Raw genomic sequence first — 22,774 nt, forward strand, 5'->3', positions numbered from 1 at the left:
TAAACACAGCTATGACTTTCCGGTTTTGGTATTTAAGCATGAACATGATTCTGTTCATGAAAGCAGAAACTGAAGTCCAGAAAGCTGGACTACTCCAGTATGGTTCTGATGGATTGGAATTGTTAACTGAAACTAGGCATTTCCAAATTAGACTTTGAACAAATTACAAATCTTCTTACTCCTGTCTTCAGAACATGAATTAGTTGTGAGAAGCGAATGCTTCTTTATCAGGATGTTTGTTCTTTTTTTTTTTTAATTTTATTTATTTTTGGCTGCGTTGGGTCTTTGTTGCTGCGTATGGACTTTCTCTAGTTGCAGCGAGCGGGGGCTACTCTTTGTTGCGGTGCATGGGCTTCTCATTGCGGTGACTTCTCATTGTGGTGGCTTCTCTTGTTGTGGAGCATGGGCTCTAGGCACGTGGGCTTCAGTAGTTGTGGCACGCGGGCTCAGTAGTTGTGGCTTGCAGGCTCTAGAGTGCAGGCTCAATAGTTGTGGTGCACGGGTTTAGTTGCTCCGTGGCATGTGCAATCTCCCCAGACCAGGGCTCGAACCTGTGTCTCCTGCATTGGCAGGCGGATTCTTTTTTTTTTTTTTTTTTTTTTTGCGGTACGCGGGCCTCTCACTGTTGTGGCCTCTTCCGCTGTGGAGCACAGGCTCCGGACGCGCAGGCGGCCATGGCTCATGGGCCCAGCTGCTCCGCGGCATGTGGGATCTTCCCAGACACGGGGCACGAACCTGAGTCCCCTGCATCGGCAGGCGGACTCTCAACAACTGCGCCACAGGCGGATTCTTAACCACTGTGCCACAAGGGAAGTCCAGGATGTTTATTCTATACTGAGAAATAGTTTAATAGATTTCTTATAAATCTTTTGAGTCTGTTTTTGAAACATCACTGTAGGGCTAAAGAGAGATAAGGCATTTGTAGCAGTGGACTGTTAGGTTGATAGCCTTGAAATTAGACTCTAGTGGCTCTGGACAGGTATGTTCTAGTTGGTAACTGATTATTTTGAAGGATTTTTTTTTTTTTTCTTAAGCACCCATACATAGGCTGTTCTATGTTTTCTACAAATGTAGTTTTTGATTTTAAGAAACATATTAGTAATGTTTCATAGTAACATTTTGGAGTTTCTTTGTTGATCCTTCCAGAGAAGAATAGCAGACTCAAGTGAGAGAAATAGTATCTGTTTTGGTTTACTGGGGTGTGGTAGCAAGGGGGTTGGTAGAAAGAACGAGGCTTGGGTGCATACAGATTTGGGTTTGAATCCCTCCTTCAAAAGCTCACTAGCTGAATGACCTCGGGCACATCACATAACTTTTCCTCCGTACCTTAGTGTTTTTATCTGTAAAATAGGAATGATCAGAAAAAATGTTTGCAATATATTTGCCATACAATTATTATTCTATTGAAGCATTTATTTTTTTACAGTGATACTTTCTATGTAAGGTGAGGGTTTGAATTTGGTTTGGTCTCATCTCTGACTCTGTAAGAGTCAGAGTACTAATAGAATGATGATGTGATTACAATTATAATTGTAAGTTCTTGGCAAAAATGCATGTACAGCAGCTGAGAAGAAGTTTCAGGCTAGGAACATTCTGTTGCTGTTCTTAGTCAGAGGGCCTTATTTAAGCTTTTTTTCAGAGCATCCCATGAATACATTGGACATTTTAAAGGATCCTTTCGTTTTTGACACTCTTGAGTCGTTGCTAATTATATATGGGGTTTGGTTGGTTTATGTATGTATGTATTTATTTATTTATGGCTACGTTGGGTCTTCGTTGCTGCGTGCGGGCTTTCTCTAGTTGCTGCGAGTTGGGGCTACTCTTGGTTGCAGTGCGCGGGCTTCTCATTGCGGTGGCTTCTCTTCTTGCCACACACGGGCTCTAGGCGCGTGGGCTTCAGTAATTGTGGCTCTTGGGCTCTAGAGCACAGGCTCAGTAGTTGTGGCGCACAGGCTTAGTTGTTTCGTGGCATGTGGGATCTTCCTGGCCCAGGGCTTGAACCTGTGTCCCCTGCATTGGCAGGTGGATTCTTAACCACTGCGCCGCCAGGGAAGCCCGAAGTTTCAGTTTAGAAAATTATGTATGTGTTGCAAAACATTTAGCTGCTTGGTAGAAACTGGTTTTAGATGATATATTGCAAAAGCCAGGGGTCTCATGTTTTTATCTTGGTGCATATATCAAGTTATGTTTTAAAAAAGGCAAATTTTAAACATTTGTAACCTGTTTGTCCTTAGGTGTTGGTGGAATGAGCGTTGCATGTGTCTTGAAGAGAAAAGCAGTGCTTTGGCAGGACTCTTTCAGCCCCCACCTGAAACATCACCCTCAAGAACCAGCTAATCCCAACATGCCTGTTGTTTTGACATCTGGAACAGGGTCGCAAGCGCAGCCACAACCAGCTGCAAATCAGGCTCTTGCAGCTGGGACACACTCCAGCCCTGTCCCAGGATCCATAGGAGTTGCAGGCCGTTCCCAGGACGACGCTATGGTGGACTACTTCTTTCAGAGGCAGCATGGTGAGCAGCTTGGGGGAGGAGGAAGTGGTGGAGGCGGCTATAATAATAGCAAACATCGATGGCCTACTGGGGATAACATTCATGCAGAACATCAGGTAAAAAACGTTCACTATTTCAGCTTTGAAACTCTTTATAATCACTGTCCACTTAGGATATCTACTTTCAGTGAATGTCTTTAAAAACCTTAATTGCTAATGATTTCATTTGGTCTAAACTAAACAGTCACTTGTTTTAAAGCAGGGGTCCCCAACCCCTGGTCCGCGGACCGGTACCGGGCTGTGGCCTGTTAGGAGCTGGGCTGCACAGCAGGAGGTGAACGGCGTGCGAGCTAGTGAAGCTTCATCTGCCGCTCCCCATCGCCCGCATTATCACCTGAACCATACACCCCCTGCCCCGCCCCCATCCGTGGAAAAATTGTCTTCCATAAAACTGGTCCCTGGTGCCAAAAAGGTTGGGGACCACTGTTTTAAAGGATGATTGTTGTAATGTTGTCACCGAGTCATTTTATCGTTCTGGCGCTGAAGAGCAAATGACCAATTCATTTAAAGAAAGACTTAAGCTTGTTCTAATGTGCACGTTGCATTTCTGAGTATACTTTTTTGCTCTTAACATATAATCTTTTAAGGTCTGTTTGAGCTGTTTATAGCCCGAATACATATTTTAGAGCTTTTCCTGTTGGGTGTTGGTGACTTCTGTTTTCAAGATGTTATGGTTGAAAGTAGTAGGAAGTTGATAAAAAATCAGCTGCTCAAGTGAACTGATATATCTCATGTTTTGTATAGAGAGGAGTGGTTGTGGCTTTTAGGTTTTAATCATCTTTGTTCTCTTGTTCTAAGCACTTGTTTTATTTGGTTAATTTTAACATGCTTGCTTTTACTAATCCAAGACCAAAGCTGGAATCACAGCATATTTTACTGAGAAGAGAGTTTAGCTGTGTTTGCTGACTTCCTGATGGTGATGAAAGGGTTAGAATGTTTTCATCCGGCTATTCTTTGGAATTGGGTATAGGTTGAATTTGCAAAGGTTTATTTTATGTTGCCGGTATCTGAGTACTGACCAGCAAAAAGAACTAACGTCTTTCATGAGGCCTCTAGTGCTTCTGTTCTTTAGAAACAAGTTAGTCACACGCACACTTGCAAATCTGTGCTCTCAGTTGTGCTTCCCCTTGACCCTTCCAAGAGAGGCAGCCAGTGTACCACAGTTCTTTACCATAGTAGAAATGGGGAGGTGGAATTTGTCAACAGAAATTTATTGAGCATATTGATCATAGGTCTTTGGTTTATTGGAACAATCATTCATCAGTGCTACTTCGTAAGCATCTACTATGTGTAGGTGAGCAGTACTAAGAAATATGAGGTATAGGGGGCTTCTTCTTTGGTACTTAGGGCACTTTTTATCTTTCTTATGTGTCTATTACTTAAGGTACTATATTTGTTTCCTGTTTGCTTGGAGTCTTGGAGGTGGGGATCAAATTTTATTCATTTCGGTATCCCAGTTCCTAGAATTTGGCATGTGATAGAGCTTCAGAAGAAAGTTATTGAATGCATAAGCCCCTAATCCTGTGGCCTTAAAATAAAGCTGGGGAAAAAGGACATTGTCGTAAAGAAAAGGGCCTTGGATGCCAGGCTAAGGTTTAATTCAGTAGGCAGCAGGAGTTTTTATTGTGTATGTATGGAGTGGCTTTTATCCAGTGGTGTTTTGGGAAGGTTGAGTTGGCAATAAGAGATTGGAGTTGGTGAAGGCTGAGACTAATTGGATAACTACTGTAACAGCCCTGGTGTGAGCAGTGGAAAAGATGGGATGGGACCCAGAAATGCACAGAATTGGTGATTGAATTAGAAAGTTTTGGTCCCTGGGAAAATGAAGTAATAGAGTGAGTAAAAGGAATATAGAGGGGAATCTGGTTTGTGGACAAGGTAATTAAATTTGGTAGAATACATGTTGAATTTGAGATGTAGGCAGCTGTGTGTGTAGAGTGAGACCAAGGTGGGAGGTGTTTGGTTTGGATGGTATCTGTCTAGGGGGCAAAGGTGGAAGGCCTGTAACTTTTGCGTTATTTGGCTAAACATTGTTTAAAAATCATGAACGTTGGTTTTTAAAATCTGTATTATGATTTATAAAAGATCTGTAAAATTATAGATATTTTATAATTTATAGATGAATTTGTAAATTTAGAGATATAGATCTGTAAAATCTTGTGTTGGCTTTTCTAATGATGGGCTGATGGGTAAAAGCTGAAAGGAGAATCGAGGTGCTTGGCTTGTTCTTCGCTAGGTGGGCAAGTCAGGCTCTGGGTCAGTCCTTAGCAGAGCTCTAAGATCTAAAATCCGGTTGTGCTGTGCTGTGCTGTGAAGGCTTACTCTGGGCTCTAGTGCTGAGCCACATCATACGGAATCACATCTGACTTTTTGACCAGTTTTATCCAGGTCAGTTAGCAAACCACAGTTGATGTTAAATGGCAAAACCTGTTCATACCAAGGGGGCCTAAACCAGTGACCCAACTTGGAATTGGCACTCATCATACACAGTTCTGTTGGTCTGGATACGTGGTATAATGAACATCCTTAGGGAACTGCATTAGGGTAGTTGCTGTGTTGCAGTGTGGGCCACCCACAAATTACCTCTCCTGTAGTCATCAGAGTGTACTGTAACTTACTGGTTTTGGTGTTGAGATTAACCTCCTGGACTGAACTATGCTAGGGCAGAGACTGTTTTGTTTTTCATGCCCCTTTCCCAGGAGGTATATGAAGTTTTTGTGTTGATTGAATGAGGGAAGACCACGAAGTTCTTCAGATTTGCACTCAGGTAAAGCAGTGAATCTCAGCTCAGCTGTCCTGCTGAGAAACACATGGCAATAGGTAGTGGCCACTTGTTCAAGCAGCAGTGGAGAGTGTAATATAATTGAAGAGTGGGGGGCACATCTCTCTGTGGAGAATCACTGTGCCGAGGGGTCTCAGTTGCAGCACGCGGGATCTGCGTTGTGCCATGTTTAGTTGCAGCATGTGGGATCTTTAGTTGTGGCATGCATGTGGGATCTAGTTCCCTGACCAGGGATCGAACCCGGGCCCCCTGCATTGGGAGCCCAGAGTCTTACCCACTGGGCCACCAGGGAAGTCCTCTGTATTTGTCTTTTCTACCTTAAGAATATAAACATATTAAATATCACTTGTTTTAATACATAAAATTATTGTATTTGGTACAGTTAGAATGAGGACAGTTAAAGTCCTCATTTTTGGGCCAGATTGAGGTCTTTGGAGGGGAGTGAGGGAAAGTAGTACCATGAATTTTTCTTTTCTTTTTTGGCCTGTAAAATTTACTCATAGTAAACAAGACAATGGATGTGGATCAAGATATGTATAAAACACTAGAGGGAATTCCCTGGCGGTACAGTGGTTAGGACTTGGTGCTTTCACTGCTAGGGCCCAGGTTCAGTCCCTGGTCGGGGAACTAAGATCCCACAAGCTGTGTGGCTCGGCCAAAAAAGAAAAAACAGGAAAACACGTCTCCCTAAGTAAATAATACTATTTAAAAATGCTGCTTACAAAACTTACATATTTATTTTAACAGTAATTTTTATAACTTCAGATCTTTTCTAAAGGTCTCATCATGTGAAAGCCAGGGTCAGGTCTTTGACTTGTGATTATTTTATTCTCTCATTGTGAAATCTGTTTTCTCCGTAAACTGTTGTGAGATAGTGTGTGTGATGAAATAGGGAAAAAATTTTAAGGTTGATCAGTTGAACTGTGGCCTCTGTACTAGATTTTAAGGGGCAGAGATAGGTTAAAAACTCTGCTTTGGGAGAAAGGAAAGTTAGAGGACAACTCCAGAGTTTTCTTGCTTTTGTTAGTAGTCTTGTGGTGCTAGGTGTTATCAGTATCCACCATAGATTGACAGCTGGTGGGAGATATTCTAGATAGCCAGGCAGAATTCAGTGGATAAATTCTTTGACTCTATTATTTGCACCCCCCCCCCTTTTTTTTCCACTTGTTAACATTGTCTTCTAGTCGTATCCTGACATGTCTTTCCTTCTTAATCTCCGGTAGCTGTGAGTTAATCCTTATACTTTATAATTAATAAATACTATGTCAAACTGGGAGGGAACCCAAGTATTCCCATACTGAGAATCTCCTCATTCCCTGGAGATCTTTTTCTGTTGCCCCTGCTCTTTGACTCTGCTAGACCATTCGTCTCTTTTCTTTCTGGGTAGATTGCTTAGATTCCTCAGCATTTGGGCCAGTGGCATTTAGTTAACATGGTTTAAAGCTGAGTAATCAATGCTTTCATGTTTTTCAATGTTTTCTGTTTCACTTGTACTCTTGGAGCCTTTTTCATTATATTTGGAGTTCACAGAGACTTAAAACGTTACATACTTGCTCAAAAGGATCATCAGCAGGTTTTCTTTGACTATAACTTTAAGAATGATTTTCCAGTGTTAAGGATTAGATTCCAGTGTAAAAAAAAAGTATTCATTCTCTAATGCTGTGTGATATTAGATTGTATGTGCCTCCGAGATGGCACCTTGCAGCAGTTTATGATATATCTTTACTTTGTTTTGTTTCAAAAGGTTTTTGCTGTGGAATTAGGAAAAAAATTTATAGGATAGGTGGTAATGAGATGCAGTAATGGGAAAATAGGGGTATGTGAGGAAGATGAAAGGGTTGAATGTAGAATTTAGAAATACATACCAGAGCGGTGGGTTATAGAATCTGCTCTGGGTGTGGCCAAAGAAAAGAGGGAAATGGGATGAATCATGAGACTCTTAGTAAGAGAAAAACACAGTAGTTCTCAGGAAGAGGTGTGTTTCAGATTTCAGTTTGGATGTGGTTGAAAGTGCTTTGTAAATCATAAAGTGATATGATATTGTTTTTCATCACAACTCTCTGTACTTGCATACGAGACACATCTTTTGTGCATGTGTCCATTTTCTCTCGGACAACAGCATTTGCTTAATATTTTCTACAGGCTGAACCTGAGTACAGAATTACGCTTCTTGGTATCGTGGAAAAACTTAAAAAAAAAATGTTCTAGCCCTTGCTTAGAATCTATTCACTCTTGGGAAATGACTTAACACTCATAGAGAAACACAGGACTGACAGTTAACACAATGCCAAGAGAGTACTAAGTACTGAGGATAGGGTAAGAGTTTTTGTTGTTGTTGAGGAATTTCTTCCCTAATTTTTACATTCACTTTCTGTATCTTCTAGATGTAATAAAGAGCTGTAAATGGGAGTGTGGCTTCAGCTCAGTAGAATGCTCTGGCATTTTGCTCCCTGCTACGAATATTGTGAGAAGTGGTGGTCAGTGATTGGCAATAGGTTGGGTGAATTTAATATTTGGAAACTTGATTGAAGAACTTGGGCTGAAGGGTGTACATGGCATTGGTGGTAAAACCTGCAGTTGAAGAGGAGTGTTCGTCGTTTTTTTCATGTAATATTTTTTGAGTATTGTTTTTAAATTGCGTGTTAATAGTTTCAGAAGATTTAGCATACGTGGATTTGTCTATTTATTGCCTTTAGTAAATGCTCTTTTATGTTTAAAATACCTTTCTTAGTGTTTTTATGAATCTCATTAGGAAAACTCTTTTAGGTTTGTGGAAATTGGGGGCCCTAAAGATTTTTTTTTAAAAGCATTTCCTGTTTAATTCTTTATTTTTATTTTATTTTATTCTTATTAATTAATTTATTTTTGGCTGCCTTTGGTCTTCATTGCTGCGTGCAGGCTTTCTCTAGTTGCGGCGAACAGGGGCTACTCTTCGCCGCGGTGCGCAGGCTTTTCATTGTGGTGGCTTTTCTTGTTGCAGAGCACGGGCCCTGGGCGCACGGGCTTCAGTAGTTGTGGCACGTGGGCTCAAGAGCGCAGGCTCAGTAGTTGTGGCACACGGGCTTAGGTGCTTCATGGCACGTGGGATATTCCAGGACCAGGGCTAGAACCTGTGTCCCCTGCATTGGCAGGCGGATTCTTAACCACTGCGCTGCCAGGGAAGTCCCTAAAGATTTTTTATACCTGCTTTATTGATATATAATTCATCCACTTAAGGTGTACAATTCATTGGTTTTTAGTATATTCGCAGAGTCGTGCAGCCATCACCACAATCAATTTTAGAACATTTTCATTATTCCTCGCAATCTGTACCAGTAGCAGTCACTCTCCAGCCTTAGGTAGCCACCAGTCTCCTTTCTGTGTCTATGCATTTGTCTCTTCTGGGCATTTCGTATAAATGGAATCATACAGTATGTGGTCCTTTGTGACTGGCTTCTTTCGCTTAACAGTGCTTTAAAGGTTCATCTGTCTTGTAGCATGGATCAGTACCTCATTCCTTTTTATTTCTGAATAATAGTCTGTTTTATAGATATACAGCACATTTTATTTATCCATTTATCAGTTGATGGACCTTTGGGTGGTTTCTACGTTTTCGCTCTTGTGAACAGTACTATTGTGAACATTCGTGTACAAGTTTTTGTCTTGACATATACTTTCATTTCTTTGGGGTACGTAAAGATTTTTAAAGGTACATAAGTCTAATATACAGGCACAAAAATAATGGAGATTTCTTCACTGATGCCGGTGCTTTTTAGAAATAGAGTTTGGAGGTTACTTTATCTACAGCTTTACACCATGGATTGGAATTTTTCCAAGTGACAAGTTTTACTGGGCCTAACGGCAACTTTCTTCTCTATCTATGAAGAATGTGTTTTCAGGTTAACAGCATAAATAAACTTGTTTACAACCCCGGGAAGAGGAATGCTTACATTATAAAGAACAGGTGTTTTCAGGGAGCTCTGTTATTTAGATGTCATGAATATACAGTTAGTTGATCTGCTAATGACAAATAATTTTTCTCTATTAAAGAAAGTTTCCCCAAGGACTTTAACAAGGGAATGGTTCATTAACTTAATCCTAGTTATCATATGTGTTTAAAAGCATCGTATCTGCTGTTAAGTAAAAAATAATCTTTAATTTGCTAAGAATTTATTGATTCAGATTGTCCTTTTTTCCCCCAATTGGCCAAATTAGGGAGCTACTGCTTATTTAGGTCAGAAGCCTAGTGAAATAAAAAACAGTGAAATTAATATGTTGTTCTTTCTCCAGAGAAACTTACAGTTTCATGAAGGGAGGAAGGAATTATAAAGAAAGTTGTTTCAAAATGAGGATTTCAGTGAGTGTCTGTATTGAAATGACTGCTAAGATGGGGATGTCGTGTGTTTGGGTGGCAGAAACAAATCAGATGAGAATAATTTTAGAGATACAGTTCCTTTATTTATTAACTTATTATCTAGAAAATAGGCTGTAACCTCTGTGTATCCATTAAGAGTGATGTACATGGAAAAAGGACTGTGAGGAAATATGGCAAAATCTTACTTCTATTTATGTGGGAGGGGAGATTATAGGTAATTTGGTTTCTTGTACATTTTGAATTTTTACAAATTTCAAATCCTGAAATTTTTTTTTTTTTTTTGGCTGCGCTGTGTGGCTTGTGGCATCTTAGTTAACCAGGGACTGAACTCGGGCCCACTGCAGTGAAAGTGCCTGGTGCTAACCACTGAACTGCCAGAGAACTTAAACCCAGAAATTTTTATATGTTAAAAAAAGAAAAAAGACAAATTTTATACCTTCTATTAAGAGTTTGGTTTACCATATTGAATGAAAGCGAATTGGTGAATTGATACATTTCCAGTGGAATTTTGGTGTTGGAAAAGATCTTAGGGGCTTCCCTGGTGCACATTGGTTAAGAATCTGCCTGCTGATAAAGGGGACATGGGTTCGAGCCCTGGTGCGGGATGATCCCACATGCTGCGGAGCAACTAAGCCCATGCGCCACAGCTACTGAGCCTGTGCTCTAGAGCCCGTGAACCACAACTACTTAGGCTGCGTGCCACAACTACTGAAGCCCGCATGTCTAGAGCCTGTGCTCCGCAGCAAGAGAAGCCACCGCAATGAGAAGCCCGCACACTGCAACAGAGCAGCCCCCGCTTTCCACAACTAGAGAAAGCCCGCGCGCAGAAATGAAGACCCAACACAGCCATAAATGAATGAATGAAAGAAAAAGATCTTAGAAATCATTTAACTCTTTTTCCAGTGCAGTGGTTTCCTTTACATTAATTATCTCTGTTTTAATTAAAAGCATGTTAGTGAGTGTGTTGAACTGAGGTTGTTAGGAAGGGTTGAGTGTATCTAATGAGATCTAGAGGTACTTTTATTTTAGTATTGAGTACGTTTCTGCATCTATAAGTTTTATGGACATGTACTCCGTAAGCTGTGTGGCAGAACTGATCTAGTCTTTTTATATATGATTTTTTTTTTTTTTGCGGTACGCAGGCCTCTCACTGTTGTGGCCTCTCCCGTTGCGGAGTACAGGCTCCGGACGCGCAGGCTCAGCGGCCATGGCTCATGGGCCTAGCCGCTCCGTGGCATGTGGGATCTTCCCAGACCGGGACACGATCCTGCGTCCCTTGCATCGGCAGACGGACTCTCAACCACTGCGCCACCAGGGAAGCCCTTATATATGATTTGAACCACCAGTAACTCTATGTTGTTTTTTATTATTTCCATTTTATGGATGGGGAAATGCGGGGTCAGAAAAATGAGATGCCGTGTTTTAAGGTGATTAGCGCATGCTCTTTCCACAAGACCAATCTGTTTGGAGACCTTACTGTTCTTCATCATGGAGTAGTCAGCTTATCCATAACACACACACATTGGCCTCTTTTACACATTTTCACACGTTTTAAACTGCACTTGTTGCTCATATATTTATAATTTAGGGACACCAGTAAAAGTTTAGTTTGCACATCTAATTATAGGAGCCCAGTACTTGATGCATTATAGATGCTCAGTAAATGGCATGTTCAAACAGATGACCTTCAAAACTGAACTCATTAGTTTCATTCCCTATATCCTATTTCTGTGTGTGGCATCTCCATTGCAGGCAACCCAGGAATCTTAGATTCCTGCCTCCTGCCTCAAACAGTTCCAAGGTTATATCCGTATTGCCTTATTTGATAGGCTCATATTTCTTGCTTGGACATTTACAGTAGTCTTCTGACTTTTTTTGCACCCTCCCTCTTTTCTTCCTTCTGGCTATTTTCTGTGTTGCTGCTAAATTGTTATTTCTGAAGACACGAATCTGCTTATGTCTCATCCTTGCCTAAATTTTGTTTTTGGCTTTTCGGTTGCTTTTAGGATAATTAACTTTCAATCTCCTCAGCATAGCGTAGTGTACACAGTTCGTGTTCTGAGATAGCTTACCTCTCCAGTCTTTACTGGCACTCCACTTCAGCTTTATTGAAGTATCCTAATTTTCTGAACACATGCTATTTTTTATAGTTTGTGCAATTCCTCAATGTAGTTGTGCTATTTTCATTTATGTAGTTTTCTTGGAATCTCCTTCCTTCCTCATCCACTTAGCTACTTTCCTCATCTTCAACTAAAGTATCTTTATCTCTGATAAACCTTCCCCTTTACTTACCTCTTTTCTTATAGGTTGGGTGTCCTCTTTTGGTGCTACCATCATTTGGTACACATCTTTATTGAAGCATTCGGCTCTCAGTATTGGAGTTAAATATTTACTTTTTCCTTCACCATTGGGTGCTAGTAATCTGTTTCAAAACAGATTCTTGGGCTTAAGTCCAGACCTACTGAATCAAAATATCCAGCGATGAGGTGGAGTTTATGTATGTTTTAAAAACAACTCCCGGGTTATCTTCATGTCCACCTCGGTTAAGAACTGCTGTGATGGTTCTTCTTATAGAATCTTTCAGCCTTACATCTCTAGCCCCTGGCAAATAGTATGTACGTATAAATGATGAATGAATACATTATGTCATCAGGGCTTGCTGAAGAGACTTACTGAGTAGAGTATTTTATTTTGAAGAGTCATTTTGAATTGTTAAGGTATAAGATGTAACAGAATGTAGGGTCTTGGGCCTGAAGATAAGGAGCCAGTAAGCATTTATTGGAGAGTTGTATTAAGGAACTTTTAAAGTAATTCCTATCAACTCTGCTTTTATGCTTTTTTTGGTGGGGGGTGGGTATAGGGAGAGGAGAGTTCTTGAAACCATATCAGAGTTAGGCAAACAGAAGCGGCTGTAGGAACAAGGTTTACTTTCCTTAATTTGTAAAACACTGAAACTTTGTTCATAGTCACATCATGTATTGGGAAACTGCCATATTGTTGCAACCTAATACATTTTCAAAGTTCGTTCCTTTTCTCAGAAGGGAATATTATCTACTAGGATAGTTCAAGAAAGATAGTATCCTAATGAAGATAGAATGAAGGTTGTAATTTACCCCTGTATTGTCAATGGTTAACTGCTCTTAAGAATAGTGACTCATTTTTCCTGTTTGAAGCTTTTTAACAGTTGCTGTCTGGGTTTAAGGTTTCCGTTGGGACATAGTATAAAGTACAGTGTGAATATTAAATTGCAAAATTTTTGTTCTATATTTTGGTTATGGATTTTGTTCTAAAGTAAAGCAGCTTTATTGAGATATCATTCACACACCATACAGTTCACCCATTTAAAATGTACTGATCAGTGGGTTTCAGTATATTCAGTGTTGTGCAGTCATCACCACAATCAAAGGGAACGTTTTTCATCACCCCAAAAGAAAACCTGTACCCATTACTAGTCACTTTCCACTTCCGTCATTACCCCCCCATCCCTGGGCAATCAATAATCTACTTTTTAAAAAAAATTATTTATTTATTTTTTGGCTGTGCTCTGGGTCTTCGTTGTGCTGTGCGGTTCTTCTTTGTGTGGTGCGTGGGCTTAGTTGCCCCGCGGCATGTGGGATCTTAGTTCCCTGACCAGGGATTGAACCTGAGTCCCCTGCATTGGAAGGTGGATTGTTAACCACTGGACCTCCAGGGAAGTCCCCAATAATCTACTTTCTGTCTAAAATGTAAACTGTTTGATAGTACATGATTGTTCTAAAAAATGTCAATAATTTGTTTTTTAGAGTTAACTACTTTTAACAGTTTGGTTCATTTTCTTCCAGACTTTTTCTGTGCATATATAAACAGATATATGAATGCATTGTAGTTTTAAACTAAATGGGATCATTCGCTCTCTCTCTCTAAACATATTACATGCAAACATAGCCCAGGCACACACACGCTGCATGGTAGTCTTTTCCTCCTTCATACATTGTGGTCATCCTTTTTTTTTTTTTTTTTTTTTTTTTTCTTTTTTTTTTTTTTTTATTCTTTTTTTTTTTTTTTTTTTTGGTGGTCATCCTTTTAGGTCAGTAAATACGTCTATATATATATTTTTTAAGGGCCATAGTATATGGAAGTACAATAATTTGACTGATTTATCCCAGTTTGATGGACTTTTAGGTTGTTTTCAGCTTTTGACATTCTAAACAATGCTGTAGTAAACAATACTGCAGTTATATTTTTGTATTAGAATATATTTGGAGAAGTGAAAGTGACAGATCAAACAAAAGAGTATGTTTAAAATTTTGATACATAGTTCCACATTGTTTTCCAGATAGATTGTAGCAATTTAAAGTTCCACCAACACCTTATGAGTATTCTTTTTTTTATTTTTTGTGGTACATGGGCCTCTCACTGTTGTGGCCTCTCCCCTTGCGGAGCACAGGCCCCGGACACACAGGCTCAGTGGCCATGGCTCACGGGCCCAGCCGCTCCGCGGCATGTGGGATCCTCCCTGACCGGGGCACGAACCCGTGTCCCCTGCATCGGCAGGCGGACTCGCAACAACTGCGCCACCAGGGAAGCCCAAAATGCACCCATTTTAAATGAATAATTTGTTAAGTTTTGAAATATCAAAGTATTCACCTGTGAAACCATCACTACAATCATGATAGTGACAGTTCCCATCTTCTGCAAGTTTTGTTGGCCCTTTGTAATTCCTCCCAGCAGCAACCACTGATCTGCTTTTTGCCTAGGTCTGGGCTTTTATTTGTTGTATTTTAATGGTATTTGGAATGATATTAAAGCAATTTTTGTTATTTCTAGAATCACAGGCATGCCCCATCCACCAAGGTTTTGACTTGCAGTTCCATTTGCTTGAGTGCTCCTGTCTCAGATGTCTATGAAAGTTGCTCCTTTACCTCCTTCCAGTCCTTTGCTTAAATGTTACCTTCTCAGTGAGGCTTTCTGTGAACATTATTTTAATTGCAACTCTGTCTCCCTTCCCTGATTTAATTTTCTTAATAGCCTTCATTTGCCATTTTGTAATTTGCTGTCCCTACTTTCCAAACTGTTTACGGTGAGGATTTATTGTTTTTAGAGTTCAAAATTTCCTAAAAGCCATTATTTTTAATGTAGGAAATAAAAACATGTTTTGATTTTTTTTAAATCCAATTTCAAATATTATTCTACAGCACCCACAGTCTCCAAGTTAAAACCTAATAAATTTGTTATACCTGAAGTACCTCTCAACCCCAAGAGGGAAAACTTCCATGGTTCATGATCTCACAGTAATACAAACAGGGTAAGAAACTAAAGATAGTAGCTGTTCTCAAAAAAGAGCAAATGAAGGTTTACTATTTGCATAACATTAGGTGGAATTCTGTAAAGAATTAAACAAACCACACAAAATACATACCAGTGTATATAATATTAAAAGTTTGTTAAGCTCTGCCTCCTCCCTTGTATTCTGTCTCTTGATTAAGAATCACTGATATCTTGATTAGTACATCTTTAGCTTTTTTTTTAATTCAGAAGAGATAGAATTCTATTAAAATATTTTCTCCCACAGATACAGTTTTGGATTTATGTATTATGTTCTCTCTCAGGCTCATGAAGTCCAGAATGAGCTATTTGATGTGTTTGGTAGCTGCCCTCTTTAATTATGTTGCAGTGATTTATCTGGATAGACTTACTCATTGAGAATTCCTGTTCCCTTACATACTACAAATAATAGAATGTTGAAACAAAGGAGGAGTGAGGGTTAGCTTCCAGGCTGCTGAATGGAGGAAGACATTTACTAGGTTCCCTGGGCAGAAGACCTTTTAGATAAGGAGCTCCTATCTCCTATGCCAACTATTTACATTGTAACTGTAATAACTGTTCAAACTTGAGAAATGTTAGATTAATAATATAGATCACCTTTGTTACCACACTAGAGTTTATTTCGGTTACATCTAGAAATATATCAACTACTTTTGCAGATATGTTAAAGCAAGAGTCATTTCTATTGGTGATGAATGTAATTTTGTTTCTTAATATTGTAAGTGAACTAAGGACTCTTTCCATGGCCTAATTCAATACTCTGTATCCTAATAAACAGTGATTTAAAAATCAAATACAATGTTTTTTTCCCTCCATTAAAAATAATGACTTGTAAGTATTTTTGAATTCTAAAAATCAGTAAATGCTCATTGTAAACATTTCGGAAAGTATAGATAATTATAAAATTATAAAAATAAAAACACCCTAGAAACAAACGAAAACCCAACCAACCCCCAACTATAATTCAATCTTAAGAATCTGTTAGTTTACCTTTTGTAACATGTCCATCTAGTGTTTTTATTCAAAACTTAAAAAAATGTAAATCATCGCATCTCTAATAACAAGGATAATAATTTCTTGAGCTGTGCTTTTTTAAAAGTTTGATGGGAAGTATGAGTTTTTATTAATCATTTCTCTGTTTTGGTTAACCATTAACGAGAGGTTAGAACTAAATTTATGGCTCATTTATAATAAGTATATAGGACTTAATTGCATACAGTTTATAAAGTAGGCTCTTTTCATTTTCCCTTTGCCTTAATTTTCTCACTAGTGGAAGTTATATGATTTTCTAAGTCACTCGAAATCTTTTGTGAAACAATTGAGATAAAATAAAAACATTTCTGTGATTATAGTTTTCTATCTTTTTTGGGGGGGGGGTCTAACATATCAAAATTTTTTTATGATAGATTATTTCCATAGATAATTTTAAGGTTATACCACATTCTACTCTGTGTAGTGACCTCATTCTTTTCTGTAATAATGTCTTAATATTGATCATTTAGATTTCTAATTTTTACTAATGTTGGTAGTGTTGTAATGAACATTTTTGTTTATCAATACTTGTAGTTTAGATTATTTTTTCACCTCTGTTCTTAGAATGGGAATAATACTGTTAGTCTTTATAATGCTATATTCTACCTCTTGTGTAATTATTTTTCCCCTCATTTTTAAGATATAATTTTGCATACAGTGAAATTCACTAATATTTTAGCATATACACTTCTGTAGATTTTGACAAATGCGTATATCCTTGTAATCACCACAGTCCAGTTATAAACTTTTTTTTTTTAACAAACGTTTATTCTTAAATGTACAATGGGTTCCAAGACAACACTTGATTCTAGCTGTAGGTGGCAGAGATGTGATGGCAGGGAATCCAGATGTTTAATTCAGATGTTTAAACAGGAATGGAATTAAGGATCATCATTGCCTCAGGCACAAGGAACGTTACTTTTTGCCAGACTTCTTAATTCCACCTGTGGCCAGGAGGCCTTTCCCGTGGCCTTGCTCCTCCTTGTTTCTGCTTGAATGCCTTACCTTTCTTGTCCATCTCCTTGGCTTGCTTCTTGGGCTGCTTCAGGGGCTTCTTCTTGCCACCTTTGCAGCCCGACATGGCACCTGCCGCCCCTTCCCCAGACCCTGCCACCGGATGCCAAGATACAAAAGTTTTCACGCTTCCCCAGATTCTCTGGAGCCCCTTCATAGTCAGCTCTTACCTCCATTCCCAGCAACTGGTAACCACTAATCCGTTTTTTGTCCCTATAGTTTTGTTTTTTCCAAAATGTCATATATATATATATATATATATATATACTGTAAGTGTATGTAGCTTTTGAATCTGGTTTCTTTCACTTAGCATACTACATTTGAGAATCCATGTTATATATAACAATAAATGGATCCTTTTAATTAGTAGTATCCCATTAAATAGTTGTATGACAGTTTATCCATTTTTGTGTGCTTAATTTTAATTGTCTTGGTTGGCTGGAGTGCTTGATACAGTCATTGCTTGAAAGGTGACGTGTGGGTGGCGTATTTTATTACTTCTTTTGTATATTGTGTTCTTATAGCCTTTATACATGAAAGACAATTGTGTCAGGACATAAAAATCTTCGGGCCATTGACGGTAGATCTCATTTTATTGTCTTTGGCGGGTAGTGTTTTAGAGAACCAAGGGTAAGTTCTATTTTTTTTTGAATTCTCCAAATTTAGGGTAGTTTGGTCAGGATGTGATTTTTGTGTGCTATGTGGGTGAGAGCTGCATAGTTTTGTAGCTTGAGAAAGGTTCCTTTGGTTGTATATTTGATTATTTTAGTTTTCGTGCTTGGGAACCATCATTTTAAGTCGTGTCTTCATTGTTTCTTCATAGCAGTCATCTTTCTTTAAATTAAAATTTTGACTTAGTTATTTGTTGATTCCTGCAGTTGTAAGAAATAATACAGAGAGATCCTTTGTATACGTTCCTCTATTTCCCCATTTTACAGTATAACCTTTGTAGGTAGCATTGTGTAGTATAGCATCACAGCTAGGTTATTGACGTTAAAATCCATCCAGTCCTATTCACATCTCCAGTTTTACTTGTACTCATTTGGGGGTGTGTGTGTGTGTGTGTGTGTGTGTGTGTGTACGAAGTTCAATATAATTTTACCATCTGTATAGGTTCATATACTTAACCACCACAAAGTACTGAATAGTTCCAAAACAACAAGGGACCCTTGAGTAGCCCTTTTTACACACCCCCTTTCCCTTTGCAGGGGTTGGGGGGCCTCCCCCCAACCACTAATCTATCCTATTCTCCATTTCTACAATTTTGTCATTTCAAAAAAGTCATATAAATGGAGTCATACCATACATATAGCCTTTGGTGGGGACTGGCCTTTTTTGCTATGCATACTTTTCTGGAGTCTCATGCAACTTGTTGCCTGTGGTAGGCCATTCCTTTTTATTGCTGCATAGTGTGCATGGTGCAGATGCACCATAGTTTGTTTAACCCGTTGAAGGACATCTGGGCTGATTCCAGTTTTTAGTTATTGTAAATGAAGCTGCTGTGAACATTCATGTGCAGGTTTTTGTGTGAACATCAGATAAAAGCCGAGGAGTCCAATTGCTAGGTAATAATGGTAGTTGCATGTCTAGTTTATAAAGAAACGGCCGAGTTGTTTTCTGGACCAGTAATGTTTGAATAATACAATTTTTCTGTGCGCTCAACGGCATTTGGTGGTATTACTGTTTTTTATTTTAGCCATTCTGATACATACGTAATGATATCTCATTGTGGTTTTAATCTGTATTTCCCTGATGGCTAATGGTGTTCAACTTCTTCTAATATGTGAGCAGCTATCTTTATTTTTTAATATGGTTTTTAGTTCTTGTCTTAGTTTTATTGGGTTGGCCAAAAAGTGCCTTCGGCTTTTAAGTAGAAATGAAAGACACGTTTTTCATTTTCACCAAGAACTTTGTTGAACAACGTATTCACCCTTTTGTTCCACTACCTTCTGCCATTTTTCAGACAACTTCATAATTCCATCTTCCCACAACTTTTTATCTTTTTGAGCAAAGAACTGTTCCAGGTGCTCCATTAAGAGGATTTTGTAAAGACCTAAATAAATGGAAATCCAGAGGTGAAATGTCTGGTGAATACAGCGGATGAATCAGAACTTCCCAGCCAAGCTGTAACAGTTTTTGCCTGGTCATCAAAGAAACATGCGGTCTTTTGTTATCCTGTTGGAAGATTATGCGTTTTCTGTTGACTAATTCTGGATGCTTTTCATCGAGTGCTGCTTTCAGTTGGTCTAATTGGGAGCAGTACTTGTTGGAATTAATCGTTTGGTTTTCTGGAAGGAGCTCATAATAGAGGACTCGCTTCCAATCCCACCATATGCACAACATCACTGTCTTTGGATGAAGACCGGCCTTTGGTGTGGTTGTTGGTGGTTTATTTTGCTTGCCCTGTGATCTCTTCCGTTCCACATTATTGTACAGTATCCACTCTTCATTGCCCGTCACAATTTGTTTTAAAAACAGAACGTTTTCGTTATGTTTCAGTAGAGAATTGTATGCGGAAATATGGTCAAGAAGGTTTCTTTGGCTTAACTTATGTGGAACCCAAAGATCAAAGCGATTCACATAACCAAGGTAGTGCAAATGATTTTCAACGCTTGATTTGGGTATCTTGAGTATGTCGGCTATTTCCTGAGTGGTATAACGTTGATTGTTCTCAGTTAATGTTTCGATTTGATCACTATCAACTTCAACTGGTCTACCCGACTGTGGAGCATCGTCCAGCAAGAAATCTCCAGCACAAAACTTTGCAAACCACTTTTTAAAAATTAATTAATTAATTAAGTTTTGGCTGCGTTGGGTCTTCGTTGCTGCGTGCAGGCTTTCTCTAGTTCTGGTGAGTGGGGGTTACTCTTAGTTAAGGTGTGCGGGCTTCTCATTGCGGTGGCTTCTCTTGTTGCAGAGCACGGGCTCTAGGCGCATGGGTTTCAGTAGTTGTGGCCCGCGGGCACAGTAGTTGTGGCTCGCGGGCTCTAGAGCGCAGGCTCAGTAGTTGTGGCGCCTGGGCTTAGTTGCTCCGCGGCATGTGGCATCTTCCCGGACCAGGGCTTGAACCCGTGTTCCCTGCATTGGCAGGTGGATTCTTAACCACTGCACCACCAGGGAAGCCCCTCAAACCACTTTAAAAAAAAAAATTATTTGACTGTGTTGGGTGTTAGTTGCAGCATGCAGGATCTTTGTTGAAGCATTTGGGATCTTTCATTGAGGTGCGTGCGGGCTCCAGAGCGCACGGGCTCGGTAGTTGTGGCTTGCGGCCTCAGTAGTTGTGGTTCTCGGGCTTAGTTGCCCCGTGGCACATGGGATCTTAGTTCCCTGACCAGGGATTGAACCCGAGTCCCCTGCATTGGAAGGCGGATTCTTAACCACTGGACCACCAGGGAAATCCCGCAAACCACTTTTGACACTTTTGATCAGTCACAGCCCTTGCTCCATACACTGTGTGATCTTCTTTTGCGTTTCAGTTGCATTTTTACCTTTCTTGAAATAACAAAGCATAGTATGCTGAAAATGTTGCTTTTTTCTTCCAGCTTCAGTATGAAAATGGCTACACAAAAATTCACCAATTTTGATAAGTCTTTTTTTTTTTTTCTTTTTTGCGGTACGCGGGCCTCTCACTGTTGTGGCCTCTCCTGTTGTGGAGCACAGTCTCCGGACGCGCAGGCTCAGCGGCCATGGCTCAGGGGCCCAGCCGCTCCGCAGCATGTGGGATCTTCCCGAGCTGGGGCACGGACCCTTGTCCCCTGCATCGGCAGGCGGACTCTCAACCACTGCACCACCAGGGAAGCCCGATAAGTCTTTTTTTAAATGCACGCTGATATGACAGCTGTCACATGCAATCTAACAAAATGGTTTCAAATGAAGTTAAAGACAGCTAAGTGCTACTAGAGCCATCTTACAGAAAAACCGAATGAACCTTTTGGCCAACCCAATATGTGATCTTAATTATTAATAAAAGTACTAAATTCTGTTTGATATGTTTCCCTGTGTTCCCTTTATCCAATAACATTTGTGGAAGCTCCATTTATAAGTTTGATAAGAGAGCTTTGCTTAGTTTTTGGATCAGCGTTAACTTAGCACACATTCATTCCCTTGTAAACATTTTAGGAATGGCTTATTTTTAAACCAGGTTTGGCAAACTATGGCCTCCCTGCCAAATCTAGCTTGCTGCCTGTTTATGTATGGCTCTTGAGCTAAGAATGGTTTTTACATTTTTAAATGTGTAGTTGAAAATAAAAACAAAGAATACCTGACAAAGACGCTTTGCGGACTACCCACAACTACTGAGCCCAAACACCCTGGGGCCTGCGCACCACAACTAGAGAAGAGAAAACATGCGCACCACAACTAGAGAAGAGAAAACATGCGCACCACAACTAGAGAAGAGAAAACATGCACTCCACAATTAGAGAGAAGCCTGCGCACCACAATGGACCACCAGGGAAGTCCCAGCCTGTATTATTTGTTATTTGACATGTTACAGAAAGTGTTTGCCATCTCCTATTTTTATTTATTAAAAAAAGATTTATTTTATTTTTAAAAATTTATTTATTTTTATTTATTATTTTTGGCTGTGTTTGGTCTTTGTTGCTGCACGCAGGCTTTCTCTAGTTGTGGGGAATGGGGGCTACTCTTAGTTGCGGTGCGCGGGCTTGTCTTGTTGCTGAGCACGGGCTCTAGAGGATGGGCTTCAGTAGATGCAGCGCATGGGCTCAGTAGTTGTGGTTGGTGGGCTCTAGAGCGCAGGCTCAGTAGTTGAGGTGCATGGGCTTAGTTGCTCTGCGGCATGTGGGATCTTCCCAGAGCAGGGCTCGAACCTGTGTCCCCTGCATTGGCAGGCATTCTTAGCCACTGCACCACCAGGGAAGCCTCTCCTATTTTTAAATAACAGCTTTACTAAGATATTATTCACATACCATAAAGTTTACCCTTAAGTTTACAATTTGGTGGTTTTTAGTGTTTTTATAGTGCTATGCAACCATCATGCTTTCTAACACTAGAACATTTTTAGCACTCCCAAAAGAAACCCTGTACTCATTAGTAGTCATTGTCAATTTCCCCCTTTCCTAAGTCCCTGGCAAACAAAAACCTATTCTTGTCTCTCTACATTTGTTTGTTTTGGATATTTCATATAAATGGAATCATATAATATGTGGCCTTTTGTGTCTGGCTTCTTTCACTTAGCATGTTTTTAAGGTTCATGCACATTGTAGCATGTATCAGTACTTCGTATGGCAGCTTGCAGGATCTTAGTTCCCCACCAAGGATTAAACTGGTTAAGAATCTTCCTTCCAATACAGGGGACGCGAGTTCGATCCCTGGTGGGGGAACTAAGATCCCACATGCCACAGGGCAACTAAGCCCGCGAGCCACAACTGCTGAGCCCAAACACCCTGGGGCCTGCGCACCACAACTAGAGAAGAGAAAACATGCGCACCACAACTAGAGAAGAGAAAACACGCACTCCACAATTAGAGAGAAGCCTGCGCACCACAATGAAGAGCCCATGCGCTGCAACAAAAAAATCCCACATGCCTCAACGAAGATCCTGCATGCCACAACTAAGACCCGATGCAGCCAAATAAATAAGTAAATAAATAAATAAATAAAGTAAAATAAAAATTTATTTTTAAAAAAGTGGTTTGAAAAAGTTTAAATACAGCAGGAATTATTAAATACAGCATATATTCATTTACAGAATTTTATGTAGCTACTTAAAACATTT

The 22,774-nt window shown here is 39.7% G+C and overlaps 1 protein-coding gene across 17 annotated transcripts in view; it reads left to right on the plus strand.

Annotated features, from left to right (window-relative positions):
• PUM1 (pumilio RNA binding family member 1) overlaps positions 1 to 22,774 on the plus strand; it is a 127,996-nt gene that overhangs the window by 2,591 nt on the left and 102,631 nt on the right. For 14 of the 17 annotated variants that reach the window (XM_027109369.1, XM_027109377.1, XM_027109371.1 and 11 more), the window contains exon 2: positions 2,235 to 2,608. In XM_027109369.1, coding sequence (XP_026965170.1) covers positions 2,246 to 2,608 — 363 coding nt within the window. In that variant the 5' untranslated portion in view covers positions 2,235 to 2,245. Of the gene's footprint in view, positions 1 to 2,234; positions 2,609 to 22,774 lie in introns of those variants that run through there. The other 3 variants (XM_027109384.1, XM_027109386.1, XM_027109388.1) reach the window with 1 other exon arrangement.

The sequence above is a fragment of the Aethalodelphis obliquidens genome, unplaced genomic scaffold, assembly GCF_003676395.1.
Source record: "Aethalodelphis obliquidens isolate GAN/ISIS:26980383/991018 unplaced genomic scaffold, ASM367639v1 scaffold9, whole genome shotgun sequence".
Lineage (NCBI taxonomy): Eukaryota > Metazoa > Chordata > Mammalia > Artiodactyla > Delphinidae > Aethalodelphis > Aethalodelphis obliquidens.